The sequence below is a fragment of the Lepisma saccharinum genome, chromosome 2, assembly GCF_977018435.1.
Source record: "Lepisma saccharinum chromosome 2, izLepSacc3.1, whole genome shotgun sequence".
Lineage (NCBI taxonomy): Eukaryota > Metazoa > Arthropoda > Insecta > Zygentoma > Lepismatidae > Lepisma > Lepisma saccharinum.
The window spans coordinates 111903455-111918225 of record NC_139230.1 but is presented as its reverse complement, the minus strand read 5'-3'; the positions used below and the strand labels follow the sequence as shown (position 1 = coordinate 111918225).

Here is a 14771-nt window from a genome sequence, read left to right as displayed (position 1 = left end):
TCGAGAGTTATGCCGGAACAAACATACACACATACATACATACATACATTTTTATATAGATATGATGAAATTGATGAATGGACACTCACGGGGGCCGGCTTAAGATATTAATTTCTTTTAATTTTCATTTTATATTTATATCCAGTTGTCTAAATTACAATGAAGTATATGCGAGATATTTTCTGGAACTTAGTACCTTAAAGGAAAGGGGACAAGACTGTCCCTAGCTCCCTCACTACTATAATAGGCAATTAAATCCAATTTACATGGTGTTGAGCCGGCCCCAATGGCGGAGTGGTTAGCACATCGCGCTATGGGTTCGAATCCCATCCTGGGCATGGATGTTTGTGAGTGTCCATTCATCAATTTCATCATTCCCATTCATCTCATTCCCATAATCGCAAATTAGCCAAAAGTGGCACATAAAGCGAAGTAAAATAAAGCAATTCAATCAATCAACTTGATGTTGAATGCTGATTGCATCTGAATAATAATAAAAATACAATCATATTCCATGAAAAGAGGTGTTCCATCTCCACTGAAATAAAGGCATGATTCTGTCAACTGTATCACTGAAATGTTTCCCTGCATTCATCTCAAATTTCCTTATACATTTATTGTTAGTCTAGAAGTTGAAATACAACGAATAAAAAAAAATATGAAGGAATTCAGAACTTTGGTTCAAGGATGTATTTAGGGGGGGAGATCTGGACCCCCCGAAAGATTTACCAAGTAATAAAATTAAATGATAAAAAATAGTTTTTTTTAACGTATGTTCTACAATCGATGGTTATTTATTTCCGTGAACTTATTGCATGGCAAGGATTATAATGGGATCATATGGTTTTGAAGGTCAGTATCATACATGATTTATGCACATTACTGCATATAATAATATGCATAAAATATTAGTCAAGAACAATACTTTTCGTCTACTGAATCTAACATTTTTTCATTAAATATTCAAATAATTATCTATTTGGCATTAATTTCCTAGCCAGGACAGTTGTTTTTATACGATTTTGGTGATCGTAACTATACAAAAGCTAAAAAATGGATACGTGCTGTTACATCTCGAATCTTATAGTGTCTTTTTACCTATTCATAATACAATATTAATTAATTTACATATTTAATTATTTATATAATCAATTATTATTATTATTATATCTGAGACATTTGGTTCAGACCTCCCGAATTTATTTCTAGATACGTGCCTGCTTTGGTTCTTTTTCAAACTTGTCAAAAATGTTACTCAACATAGACTAAATACATGTATAAACAATTAACCAAGTTATAAGAAATAAAAATGGTAAAGATTTGAACACAAGAGTAATAACGTTACTCCCTACACCTTTGCATGAAGGCATAAATACAAATGAAACAAATAAATCAGAAAAAAAGCTGGTGAAATCCATGTGCCATGCCTTGTTTTATCACATAAATGCCTGAGGGCAAAATTTCTTGCAAATGTAATTTCACTCATTATTTTTGTGTACAAAAACATTTGCTAGGTACAATGTTTGGTACAATGATTACAACGTACTTTGAGAATATAAAAAATGGTTTAATGAAACAACAAAATTTAAATATAATAATATTTTGTTTGAGAATATGTAAGGTATTTTTTTCTGTCCATTGTGCAGACCTATAAATGATGGCCAATATGAAAGTCGAAATTACATGTAGCAAGCCAACATGTTCAGAAAACAACGTTTATTGAACAATGCATTATCAGATCCAAAAATGGAAACTCAGTTGGTTACCCTACCACCGGCATTAATGGGTTCAGTAAATTATAGCAAAATACCCATAGTTGAGTTAGTGTAGAGCTATATAACTTCTACCTTTGGTATTGTTTACATTTCGATTAAAAAAGAATGTTTGGACAAATAAGAAAATATATAAATTCATCATCTATGAAAATATTAGAAAACAAACATTGATACAATATTTCTGTCAAACTCAACTGTTGCAATTAGTAGAATTTCATAAATAAAATATTAAATTATATTTCAACAAAATACACTTTTATAATACTTTTAAGGGATACTGCTTCACAATGTGGGGTGTTAGCGATTTAATGGTTTTTTTCATGATTATTTAAACTTCATTGATTAGAGATAACATTAAGAAGGTATCAGATGATTCATGTCACAGTATGTGTCAGAAAAGTTGTAAATACCTTTTTGATCCAAAATTGACAATTTAGGAATTCTAGTGGGACCACAGGCAAAAGGACCTGTGCAGAACCTGTCCGATGCATCCTACTCATGCAGGTAGGAAAGGGGCAGAGTGGAGCATGCATCCTTATAGCCCGAGTTGAATGGATGGAGGGGAAGATGCATGAAGGCTTTGGCCGAAGGTTCTTTTGTTTGTGGTCACGCTATAAAAATGTATACAATTAATTCTAAATGAAGTTTAACAACTCATCAAATATTCTCATGGAAGAAGAATGGTGTTCTTATCAGCAGAGTTTATGTATCTCCTAATGCCGTAAAATTATTTAACACTAACTTAAACCAAAAGAGAGTATGTTTCTTACCATATACAAGTTTTTATGCTCATACAGGTCATTCACTTGAAATAAATCCTGGGACTTCATACCATAACTGACACAGCCTTTCAGGAACATTTCAACATTTTCTCTCTGAAATAACACAAGAAAACCCATTCAAAATTTAAAAAATTATATACTTCTTATGTCACAGCCCATTCAATGTTTAGTACAAAACACTGCACTTCAAATTTTAAAAATACTAATAATCATGTAATAAGTATTAACTTTGTGATGAAAACAACAGTGTGTTCTGTGTATCTTCATGATACTAAGAAAGATGACAAAAATATGAAAAAAATAAAAATATTTCGTAAGATTATATTAATTTAAAAATCTGAAACGTTCACCACCCATGAGCACCATCCTTATCTCTGTTTAATTTGTTTTAATACTGATGGTGAAGTCCTGTCTGTGAAACTGGTATACCTAAGAAAATGTCAAATTTCTAGCTTGAACAAAAAAGTAAAAAAAAAAAAAAAAAAAAAAAAAGTAGATACCCATTTTCAACGAATTGTTGCTAGAATGACCAATTGATAAGGCATACCTTAAAGTGATAACTTTGTTGAAACTAGTCTAAATCTGACTTAAAACTCACAAAATGTAGAATGAAACAGAGATAGGGAAAGTGTTGAACACAGAGCAGATTTTTAGAATAATCTAATTTCATTAGTACTACTTTCACCTTTCAATACTTGTTTAATCTTTTTTGTACCGGTAGCATGCAGGTATCTGACCCAAAACATAAACACAGAACTAATTTTCATCACAAAAATATATGGTATTTATATTCTCGAAGTTTTATATATCACATTTTCCAATTAAGTAATTTTACATTGAACTGGGTGGGCCAGATGTTTCGTGATTGGTCTTGGTCCACTCCAGCCCATCCATGGCTGCAGCATACTGCTGACTTGCAAATCTATCTTGCAAAAATTGGTATACTATGGTTAGGATGAAATCCAAGAGACACTGGAATAAAGTGGAAGTTCTTAATGTTTCTAGTATTTTATTTCATTTTTGTGCCTCTTTGTAGGTGGATGGAAAAAGAGGAAGAGTTACGATTTAATTGATGATGGGTACCCATGTTGGGACTCTAGTCTAAAAATCTTAGTTTGCTGGATCATGAGCAGAGAGCTGCACATCGGCCAGACTCGCTTACTAGGCCCGCCTGGCTGGCGAGCGGGCAAGTAAAACTGTAGACCTGAGTTTTTACCCGTCAAGCATCGAAAGCCCACGGGTAACTGGAAGACCTTGCAAGACGAAGCTCGCTTATCTTCAGCGAACGCTCATTCCAGTTTTACACAGACTCCAGATACATGAGTCACGCAGTCACCGTTGCCAACTTTTAGATTCTAAACTGGTCAAGGAGCACTTTTATAATTTCAAATTGCAGACATTTATTCCTTGGTAGAAAACATTTGTATCACTCACAACAAGTGGCGGCGATTGGGTTCCAAAACTAGGGGGCCAAGGTGCAAAAGTGGGGGGGGCAAGGACAGTTTAATTTCTCTTGGTACATGAGGTTAGTGTGGTGCAAAAGTGGCAAAAAGTGGGGGGGGGGACTGCACCCTCTCGGCCCCGCCACTGCTGACACCTGTAAAGGAGTTCGAAGCAAGTTTCGCAAAAAGTGCCATCGTAAATATTTTGGAACTTTGTGTGACTGGTGGTTGTTCTACGTTATACTTTTTTTGGGGGTGCTCCCCTATGACGCAGTTGGGGGGCAAGGGGGGGCAAAGACAGTTTAATTTCCCTTGGTACATGAGGTTAGTGTGGTGCAAAAGTTGCAAAAAGTGGGGGGGGGGGGGGACTGCACCCTCTCGGCCCCGCCACTGCTGACACCTGTAAAGGAGTTCGAACCAAGTTTCGCAAAAAGTGCCATCGTAAATATTTTGGAACTTTGTGTGACTGGTGGTTGTTCTACGTTATACTTTTTTGGGGGGTGCTCCCCTATGACGCAGTTGTAGTGTCGTCGCCTTGTAATCAAGGGGTCCCGGGTTCGATACCCGGCGGAGGTACATGGTGGTTCGGATCCCACTTTAGACTATAGGTCCAGTCCCGATTAGCCTTATTGTGCATGAATTGACCAAATAAATGAATCAATCAATCAAACAGATTTTCTCTCTGGTGTAATTTTGCCAATTCAATATCCGAATTATTTGCTCAAGATTCCCCCCCTGAACACTAAGGCACGATGGTCCATAAAATGGAACATGAAATCAGAATTTGCATTATAAAAGGTTTTTGAATATTATATCTCTTTCAACAAATCGTCGTTCGCTCATGTTGTTGCTAGTTATCAAGGTCTACAGACCGCATTGATAGTAATACGATGCAAAATATAATTGTTAGGTTGTATCTTCATCTTCTACCGAGAGAAGATTTACGATTTCAAAACCAGAAAAGTGACATAAAATGAACAAGACACACAAACCTATTTCAAGACCTTCGAAACAAATTTGGGAAAAATGTGGTAGTCGCTTTGACGTAATAATGAAACTAATTTGAGAACTTACAAAATCTTAGGTATACTACAGTGGCGTAGCAACATATCGCGAGGCCCTGGGCGAGATTAGAATGCAAGGCCTCCATCCGTTATTTAAGTTTTAAATATCAATGTGAATCGATACACAGTCATCAAGGAAACGTCAGCAAATTTTCATATTTATATAATAGCCTATAATAATAATTAATTTATGACGAAAATTATATTTAATAGAACGCGACAGAGAAAGCTACACTTCTCAGAGCTACAGCAACACGCTGCTGGAATTTTCATTAACCGAAGTAGTAGTAATAGTACGTTTCTTAAGATGTTCTTTAGGCAGTAAGACAACTGAAATATTCTTAAATGTGCTAAACTTTTAAAAAAAATCAGAAATACAAACTAAGAAGCATTAAATATAACCTATATATTATTTAATGAGTCGTTCTTTGTTGCCTCATTTCAAATTTGTAGGATGTACATGTCACAAACCATGGCTTAAGAAGAAAAAATCGAAGGACGCACATAAAATGTCGGTGCTTGATAGAGCGGTGGGAAGGGGGCCCAAAGTATCTACCTACAAGCTCTTCGACACAATCGGTTTCGACATCAACAAATCTTAAAACGATAGTCATTTGCGCCATAAGTGTGAAATCTTTGGAGTAATCAATTGATACAGCTAATTTGACATTTTTAATTATCAATTTTGACTTTGTTGCACATTAATTGTACCAGTTAACTTTGAATTTTAGAACTTAGATGATAATAATAATTGTGAATCTCATTTTGTTGTTACGTCTTAATGTTCTTGTAATATTAAATATTTGACGCAGTGGCGTAACAAAATCGTAAAGTACGCGTCCACAAGAAACAAATTTGGCCCCTCAAGTAGTCAGATTCTTCCAGGAAATTTATGTAATTACTTAGAATGGCTGGTTGTGGCTACACTTACATACATACAAATCGATGCTCTACCTCTGAATTTTCACTTATTACAACATATCTTTCTTTGACATTTATGTATTAAAAAGAAGAAAATACAAATACTTACTTATCCCCTCCCCCGCCCCTCTTAACAGCTGGTTGGATAAAAATAATGATTTTAATTGATAATTTTTGATATTCTTTATTTAAATCGATCTTTTTTTGGCACCGTACATATAGACATATTTTTTATATAGAAAGGCTTTTTCTGATAATCGGCCCTGTAAAATATTTGAACAGTTTGATTAAAGCAAATAACAAATTACATGTAAATATGCATTTCTCTGTTTCTGGAGCTGAACTTAATGAACCTAATATGAAAATGTTTGTTGAGTGTGTTAATGAAACTATTATAATTTCAGTAACTTTTCTTACAGTGAAAATAATAAATTCTGAATGCACTTTATAGTTTTAACTTAAAATAATTTTTACAGTCTTTGCAGCTGAATTTTAGTGTTTTTAATGATAGTTAGCCAAATATCAGCTGCCATATTTATTTACAGTTTAATGAAAACGACACTATTTACGGTTTAACATGATTAGTATTTTGTATATTATTCTATTTAAAAAATGTGCCATTTTTGCTTATAAAAATTATTGAATTTTAAATCAAGGGAAATTTTAAGTTTTTTTCAGATGACATATTACATTTACTTTTGTATGAGCTTCACCCCATCAGTACATACAGAGTGTTCCGTTCAAATCTCCCTAATTTCAATTAATTACTGTGAACGAAGTATGATGAATTGTGAAATAACTGTAACACCAAATGAAAGAACAGATCTTCAAGTTTTGTCTTCATGACTTGAAGTTGTCGGTTTGCTCACTACGCAGCGCCACGGTCGCATAAATAAAAATGGCGACTGTTCAACAACGCGCGCAGGCACTGGTGTGGTATGCTGAGACAAAATCTGTGATTGCAACGCAACGAAATTTCAGACGAGTGTACGGAGGAGTTGCACCTGATGCTAAATCAATTAGGCTGTGGTTTAGTCAGTTTCTAACACCCGGCAGTGTCTTAAAACATTCTGGTGGAGCTCGCCGTCGTGTGTCAGAGGAAAAGGTGGAAGAAATTCGAGCGGGGTTTCAGAGAAGCCCGAGTAAATCCATCCGCCAGGCATCTAGGCAATTCAATGTGCCTCCAACAACAATGCATCGAGTTCTGCACAAGCGGCTTCGGTTGTATCCGTATAAAGTGCAGATTGTGCAACAATTGAAGCCAGATGATAAGCCGCGTCGCAAAGAATTTGGTATGGAAATGCTGCAGCGTATCGACATGAATCCTCACTTCCTTGACAACGTCCTGTTTTCAGACGAAGCAATGTTTCACGTGTTGGGGATGTCAACCGGCATAACGTACGTATCTGGGGATCTGAAAACCCACATGTGTACAGAGAACATGTCCGCGATAGCCAAAAATTGAATGTTTGGTGTGGTCTAATGAAGGACAGGATCATCGGTCCGTTTGTTTTCAATGAAGATACAGTAACAGGCACTGTGTACTTGGACATGTTGGAGCAGTTTGTGTACCCCCAGGTACTTGCTCTACAATCGGATATCATCTTCCAACAAGATGGGGCTCCCTCACACTAGGTCTGGATGTTCGGAGGTCCCTCAATTCGATATTTCCTAATCGCTGGATTGGACGCGATGGACCGATACGGTGGCCGCCACGTTCACCTGACCTCACTCCGCTGGACTTCTTCCTCTGGGGTTAAGTCAAGGATCGTGTGTTTGCTACTCCAGCGAATAACATCTCAGAGTTACGAACCCGCATACGTGATACGATTGCAACAGTAACAGGGGACATGTTGGAGAGAACATGACAAGAAGTTGAATACAGACTGGATATTGTTCGTGTTACCAATGGGGCACATGTGGAGGTGTATTAGTGTGTGGAAAATAAAATTGATGAGTTTTCTTCAATTCTCTGAAATTTCATTGCTCTATCATTCATACTTTCTATTCTACGATTAATTGAAATTAGGGAGATTTAAACGGAACACCCGGTATATTTTGTTTCCTTTATTTCTTTTCTTAGAGCATAATACGTTATGATTACGCGATTAATATACTTTCACAAAAAGTGATTCTGATATCTACAAATTTCTTGTGTACATTATGCTGTAATTTTATTTATAGTGATTTCAATAAGTGATTTTTTAAAATAAAATTCCCCAATTTAAATCTTGATTTAAATCAACCTGATTTAAATCAAACCACCTTCCTTAACAGAAAGCTGGCTTCTGGGCAGCGAATGACACTTTTATATTAGATCTTGCCCTTTCTTGTTCAAGAGTGAGATTACTGAGTCCACTAAATTTGGGCTGAATCATACCATTCGGCACTACCTTCCAGACGTTTTTCCTAAGTTTCAATTTTGAGAAAGACAGTTATTTTTTCGTGGTTGTTACTTGAAGAGTAGGAAACAAACAGAAGGCGGTACAGGATACAGATAACACTGGAAGCTAGTGTAGAGCTATCAAGGAGAAGAAACTTTGCCAAAGCACTTGATTTCAGATTTAAGCTCATTCCTGAAACGTAGAACTTGATCAGGAAATTCGGACGATAAATCATCTTCGTGCCCGTTACAGAGACAATAGCTGCATCTGAAGTTGTATGAACGAAGGAAGAACTGCTAATATTATCCCATACCGTTCTTCAGTTTAAAACACCGGAAGCATTTAAATGCCTCATACTTTGCTCCGTGGCAGTTTGAGGTGCTTTATCATTAACATATTAAAATCGTTTAGGCTATGCAAGGTCAGGAGACAGAAGAAAAGCCAAGACAAAGCGCTTTTTATTCAAGAATAGAATAAATGGATAAAAATGTCCAAGCAAGTTTTGCGTTAATGTTTCACATGAGAAATGAGAATTATTTTGACTTTTTCGGGGCCACTTAGGCTTAGAGCTCCCGACCGCCTCTGATTTGACGCATTCATTTAAATTATAACGTTCAACTAGAATATAAAGCCAGATAGGAAAAAGGTTTTAATTTTATTTCCCACAAAAATGAGCCTTTTATTACGTTTTTCGTTTCAACCTCATGGGACGCGAGGCCCCTACATGCGCGAGGCCCAGGGTGGTCGCCCACTTCACCCACCCCTTGCTCGCCAATGGTTATACAACCTCAAGGCACCTGCGCCTAGCAGAAATTCAAATATTTCCATGCGTAGTGAAATATAATGGCCGTTGGCAACACTGACAGTAGTGCTCGCGACTCATAGGCGGAGTTCTGGAGGGGCCACGGTGGGCCTGACCCCCCGCCAACTTAAAGAAGACTAAAAATATAACAAATGATTAAGTTCAGTTACTACATTTTTGTTATGAAGCCATACGGCAAATCTTGACGTTTGGCATGATGTCATGTGCGGTAATTGCGCCGCAATAGCGGGTCTTAGACGATTTGTTGATGTGTACAGTTTGAAGAAAGAAAAACGTAAAATGACTTTGCGTTTAGTCTACAGTTACTGCTGAGGCATCAAAAGAACTTTTCAATTTAATTTTTCTAAAATTTCTGACGCTTACTATTGTACCGTAACTTTTTAAAAGTAATACGAATATTGTATCAATAAAAAAATAATGAAATGTAAAATGCAATAATCGAACTGTTTGGCTTCTTTTAAAACTGACAACCAATATAATAATTAATATTTGTTTACTTAAGCGAGGCAATTTAACATTTTCAAATCGAAAAGGCCTAAAACTCAGTGTATTTAAGTTGTTTTTTTTTTAAAAAAAATTTCCGGGGGAAGGCCTCTGGACCCCTTATAAAGTAGGGTATATTCAATAACCCTCATGTACAGTGGGATCCATGAGTATTACCGTCCAAATTGTCCAACACCATGTTCGTGCACTTTATTTGACCCAATAAGAGTTTCAAGAATTAAAGGAAAACTTAAAACAAGCTGTTTACAACTTCTGCAACAGCATACATAAAAATCCATCGCTTAAAATCACATAGAGTGTAAGAGAAAAATTTATGAAAATAGTCATGGACAATTTGCACGGTAATACTCATGGATTCCACTTTACATTATATGCTTCTCCCAGAGTCTGGGCCCCCCCAAAGCAAAAGCTCAAACTCCGCCCATGGCTCGCGTCTACCTGCAAGAACTACATCGAGTCTCACGGGTCTTCTTAAGACCCGGGTAATAGAAAAGCCTGGCAGGCATCGATGCCTGTGCACAACTGTGACGTGAAGGTCGCTTGCGCGATGCCGAATACCTGGGCTTGACGTGCGTGTTGCATGTTACTGTAGGGGCGCCTCCTCACAGACGGGTTTTTTCCGGGTCTTGTGCAGGTCTCTGATCATGAGGCAACTACTCAATGTACTTGGCCACCGAAGTGGCTGGAGCAGAGCAGTCATGTGCATCTATGTGCAATTTGTGTAAACAACATGGAGACCAGCACTGGAGTATACAGGATATACACTTTGTAAAGAAAAAATAGCATCACTTCATTATTTTTAGCTTTCGGCATTTCGCTCTTACAATTTAAGTTATTTTATTGATTACATTCAACTTGAAGGTTTTTTTTCTAAATGTTAAATAAAATACTAGATCTTATCAATATATGTTTATTATTTAAGCCACGGCTAAGTGTATGGAGCACTTTGCAAAACTAATAATAAAATTATAGTAAATAATACTTGTGGAACGTACACGCTTAAAAACAATTATGGAAGTATGTAGGCTGATCAACGGTTGTTAATTTGTTAATACAGTATGTAATTATACAGACTAATACCAAGTGTGGTCATCTCTGGTCTTCCAAGTGTTTCCAACCTTTCGCGTATGCTACGAATGAGATTGACAATATGTGGCGTCAATTTAATGAAACAAAGCACATACAATTTCTTCCATGAGTTCGTGTTTTGGCTTGTAGGTCATGTTACCTAGTCTTTTGCACATAATAGCCTACAGGTTCTCTGTGCGTTCATGTCTGGAGAGTTGGGTGGCTACCAGTGTGTTGAATATTCATATCTTGAAACCATTATTTATCATCTGTGCATGGTGACAGGTCGCATTGTCATCTAAAAAATAAAGCAATGCTAATTCTGCCCAGAAGAGGGATCTTGTACAGTTTGTAGAAATTTCAGGTTCAGGATTTGCAGTCATTCATCAGTATTAACAGTACCTGTACAGATATGAATTCTTCCAATACCTTTCACAGAAAAACATGTCCATATCATAACACTGCCACAACACTTTTGAGTCACTGAAATGCAGGAATTGTGAAGATTCTCTCCTTTCCACATCCACAATTTCATTGAGCTCTCATTCCCCAGCAGTTTAATAGTTTTTGACGTCACACAAATTCATAAACTCATGAAACACTATTCTTTAGTGGCATGCCCTTTATCTTACAATCCTTTTGAGATGTTTTTTTCTTTGTGCCACAGCGACTTCTTAGTGATGATTTTCCATATTGTTCTTGCTTCTCAGGGAACGGCTAACTGTGTAGATTTATGTAATGAAGTTGTTACCCAATTTAGGGCTTATCTCTGAGAATGACGTCTCTAAGTAAAGCAAGGAACATTCCTGGCTTACGTGCGGAAATGACACACTATCTACCAAAGTTTTTTTCTTTCTAGAAAACCTGTTCTGAATGCACTACTAACCACCAGAACACTCCCAAATAATACAAATGTAACAAAAGTAACAATAATATACACAGTTTGCAAATTTGAACACATCACGAGCTCAACTAGCAACAATCGCATTTCGAACTCCCACCAACAGGACTGCGTTAATTGATTACAAAGCCCTCTGGCGGAAATATTAATCACTAGACAAACAAAAGAATAACACTCCACGACACACTAATACCAGACAAATGCTTCCATCAATCAAATTTAAGCTGTGCAATAAATATAAATTGAAGGGAATCCAAAACATTTCAATATTCGTAATAAGAATACAATGATGCTATTTTTTCTTGAGTGTATTTTTTTGGAGGGGCTGGAATTGTAAAGGTGGATAGTACAGTGAGATCCACGAGTATTACCGTGCAAATTATCCATCATCATGTTCATGAACTTTATTTGACCCAACAACAGCTTCAAGAATTAAAAGAAAACTCAAAACAAGCTGTTGACAACTTCTGCACCAGCATACATAAAAATTCATCGCTTAAAAACACATAAGATGTAAGAGAAAAATTAATGAAAATAGCCATGGACAATTTGCACGGTAATACTTATGGATCCCACTGTACATAGCTGCTTTCTAGGGGGACAGTACACACAATAAGATATTACATATATTCAGAACTTTCTACTCACAAAAATGGCAATTGGGGTCATTTTAGGGGGGTGCATTTACTACTCTGTTTATTCCCGAGTTCTACACTACATATGTACCCAATATGGCCTAATAATATATTTTGTTCTAAAAATGCAACAGAAATTGTAAACAAAATATCACAATGTTGTTTTTATAGGTAGATAAGTATACTGATACACTTACATTTTATTCACATAATGACAGGGACATATGAGATTTACACAATGTTATTTACATTGTATACAAACCAATAAACAAAGGAGTGATGGATCACAATTTGTTACCAGAAGACCATCACAGTCTGAGCAAATGAAAGATCCTTTATCATCCTTTGAGACTCCCACATACACTACATAAACATAAGAGTACCAAATGTCGCATTTGCGCATGTTCTTCACGATATATTCCTACGTAGGCCATGTTGAGTCTACCTTAAATAGTGTTTTTTTTCCTTTGTTATAAAGTCTAAACTAAGTGCATTGTTGTAAAGTATAAATTATGAGCTATCATAATATGTACTAGAGATGTACCCATCACTTAGAAGATGTAGTAAGTAATAACTTACATATGCAATATTAGATCACTTAGAACACAATTAAGAGATCCAGCTACTTTGCTTCTTTGTCTTCAAGTTACTGTACTATAGGTACAGCCAAAAGGGTCAATCATGTGATTTGTACAGACTATATGATGTACTAACGTCATCTGTTGAATTAAATCATATAAATACTTGGAAACAGCAATTAGACCACATTGGTTTCAAGTGCTTTAGTTTGCATATTTGTCTAGGATGGTCATCTGAAAGAGGGGTCAGGAGCATGACCCCCCTGCATTTGAAAACTTCAAATTTTATATTTGTAATTTCATTGTAATTATACGTAATGCATCACATATTAATATTGAAGGGAATTGATAATGTAATGAAGATAATACATTTTTATAATAATACAAAAATACACTTAGCAATTAAGAATTTTTTTAAAATTTTGCAAGGATTTCCAATTTTGTCCTTGCACAAATGAATGAGATGTTTCTGGAGAGAGGCAGGTTCCAAAAGTCTGAAGTCTGCAATATTTGGTAATTTTAGTTTTATAACCATTGATACAAAGCCACCAGACATCCTGACTTAGTTGGGACAGTCCATTGCTTTTAATTCATGTCCCATCTCTTTTCATCTCAGCTCCTCGGACACTACTTGCTACAAAGGAAGACTCTTGCACCACTATAGACATTATTTTCGAGATTCTGTCAATTAGAATATATTTTAGTGCAACTTTTCTTCTCATCTTGAACTTAAATTCACAGGGTGTGACCATACAACACTGACAACGTCCCTTCAGATAACCCTGGAGTACCTGGAAAAGTCAGGGAAATCAAGTAAGGAGTGAGAAGATAATTGAAAAAAAAACAGCAATTTTTTAAAAAGCTTCCAAACCTGAAAAAGTCAGGGTCGGAATTTTTCCGGCCTTTTCCCCGCAACAAGCAGCTCTTGGGCTCACCCAGCTTCAAATCAATGGGTACCTAGGGGCAACCCTGGGGAGGGGGGTGTTAAAGGCACATCCAAAATGGCCGAGATCGAGAATGTGTGGAGCCATACCCCCCACATCCCATAAAATGTGCCTTCATGGTATGGTGCTACATGCACGGGGAACTTTATACGTTACTTCATCTTTAGAGCTTTTAGAAAACCTGGCTGTGAGTTCAGACGCCAGATGATTTTTGATTGACAGGATTGGTAACTGAAAACACATTTCGTATTTTCTTCCCAACAATCTTCCTTTGCGGATAATATTAAATATAAAAACGTCCTCTAATTTATTTTTCATTCATGTAAAGAATGTTCCACAAACTTGATTAAGTTGCAAAGTTGAAGTATAACTCTTATTATCAAGTTAAATCATTATACAGTAGTCGAGACACCTGGAAAAGGGGTCAGTAGTATGTCATGGCCCTGTGGAAAGTGATGCATTTGCCCAAAGTCAGGAACTTTGATTTTGCAAAATGGGTGTGAATCCTCATCTATCACTGCTCACACATCTTGCTTATCGTAGACTATTTGATTTGTTTGCTTTTAAAAAAATGTAAGTTTTGTGAGAGATATTTACAATCTACAGGATTCCTGTAGTTTATCCATATCATAGAGCATTTTTTTTGCTCTCTGACAGAAATAAATGTCAGTGTCAACTGCAAATATTTGTCACATGGTTACATATATATAAGTTAGAAAATGTCATTCTTCAAGGATTCATAGCATCGAAATGAGCAAAACGTTATAGAGTACATATAGAGTACAGATGCAAAAGTCAACAAAATATTATGTAGCATCAACATATCTTAAACAAAATATATGTGTGTGTTTACAGCATTACAGAAATAATTTCTAGATCTACCTACGGATAGGATCTGCCCCCCCCCCCCCCCAACGGGCACGATCCTGCATATGAAACAATGTAAATTC

General features: G+C 36.3%; 1 protein-coding gene across 1 annotated transcript in view; it reads right to left on the bottom strand.

Moving 5' to 3' along the window:
• The window catches only part of LOC145984115 (myophilin-like), a 399095-nt gene that overhangs the window by 71745 nt on the left and 312579 nt on the right, over positions 1–14771 (bottom strand). Inside the window, exon 4 of the mRNA XM_083117549.1 lies at positions 2546–2650. Coding sequence (XP_082973675.1) covers positions 2546–2650 — 105 coding nt within the window. The remainder of the gene's footprint in view (positions 1–2545; positions 2651–14771) is intronic.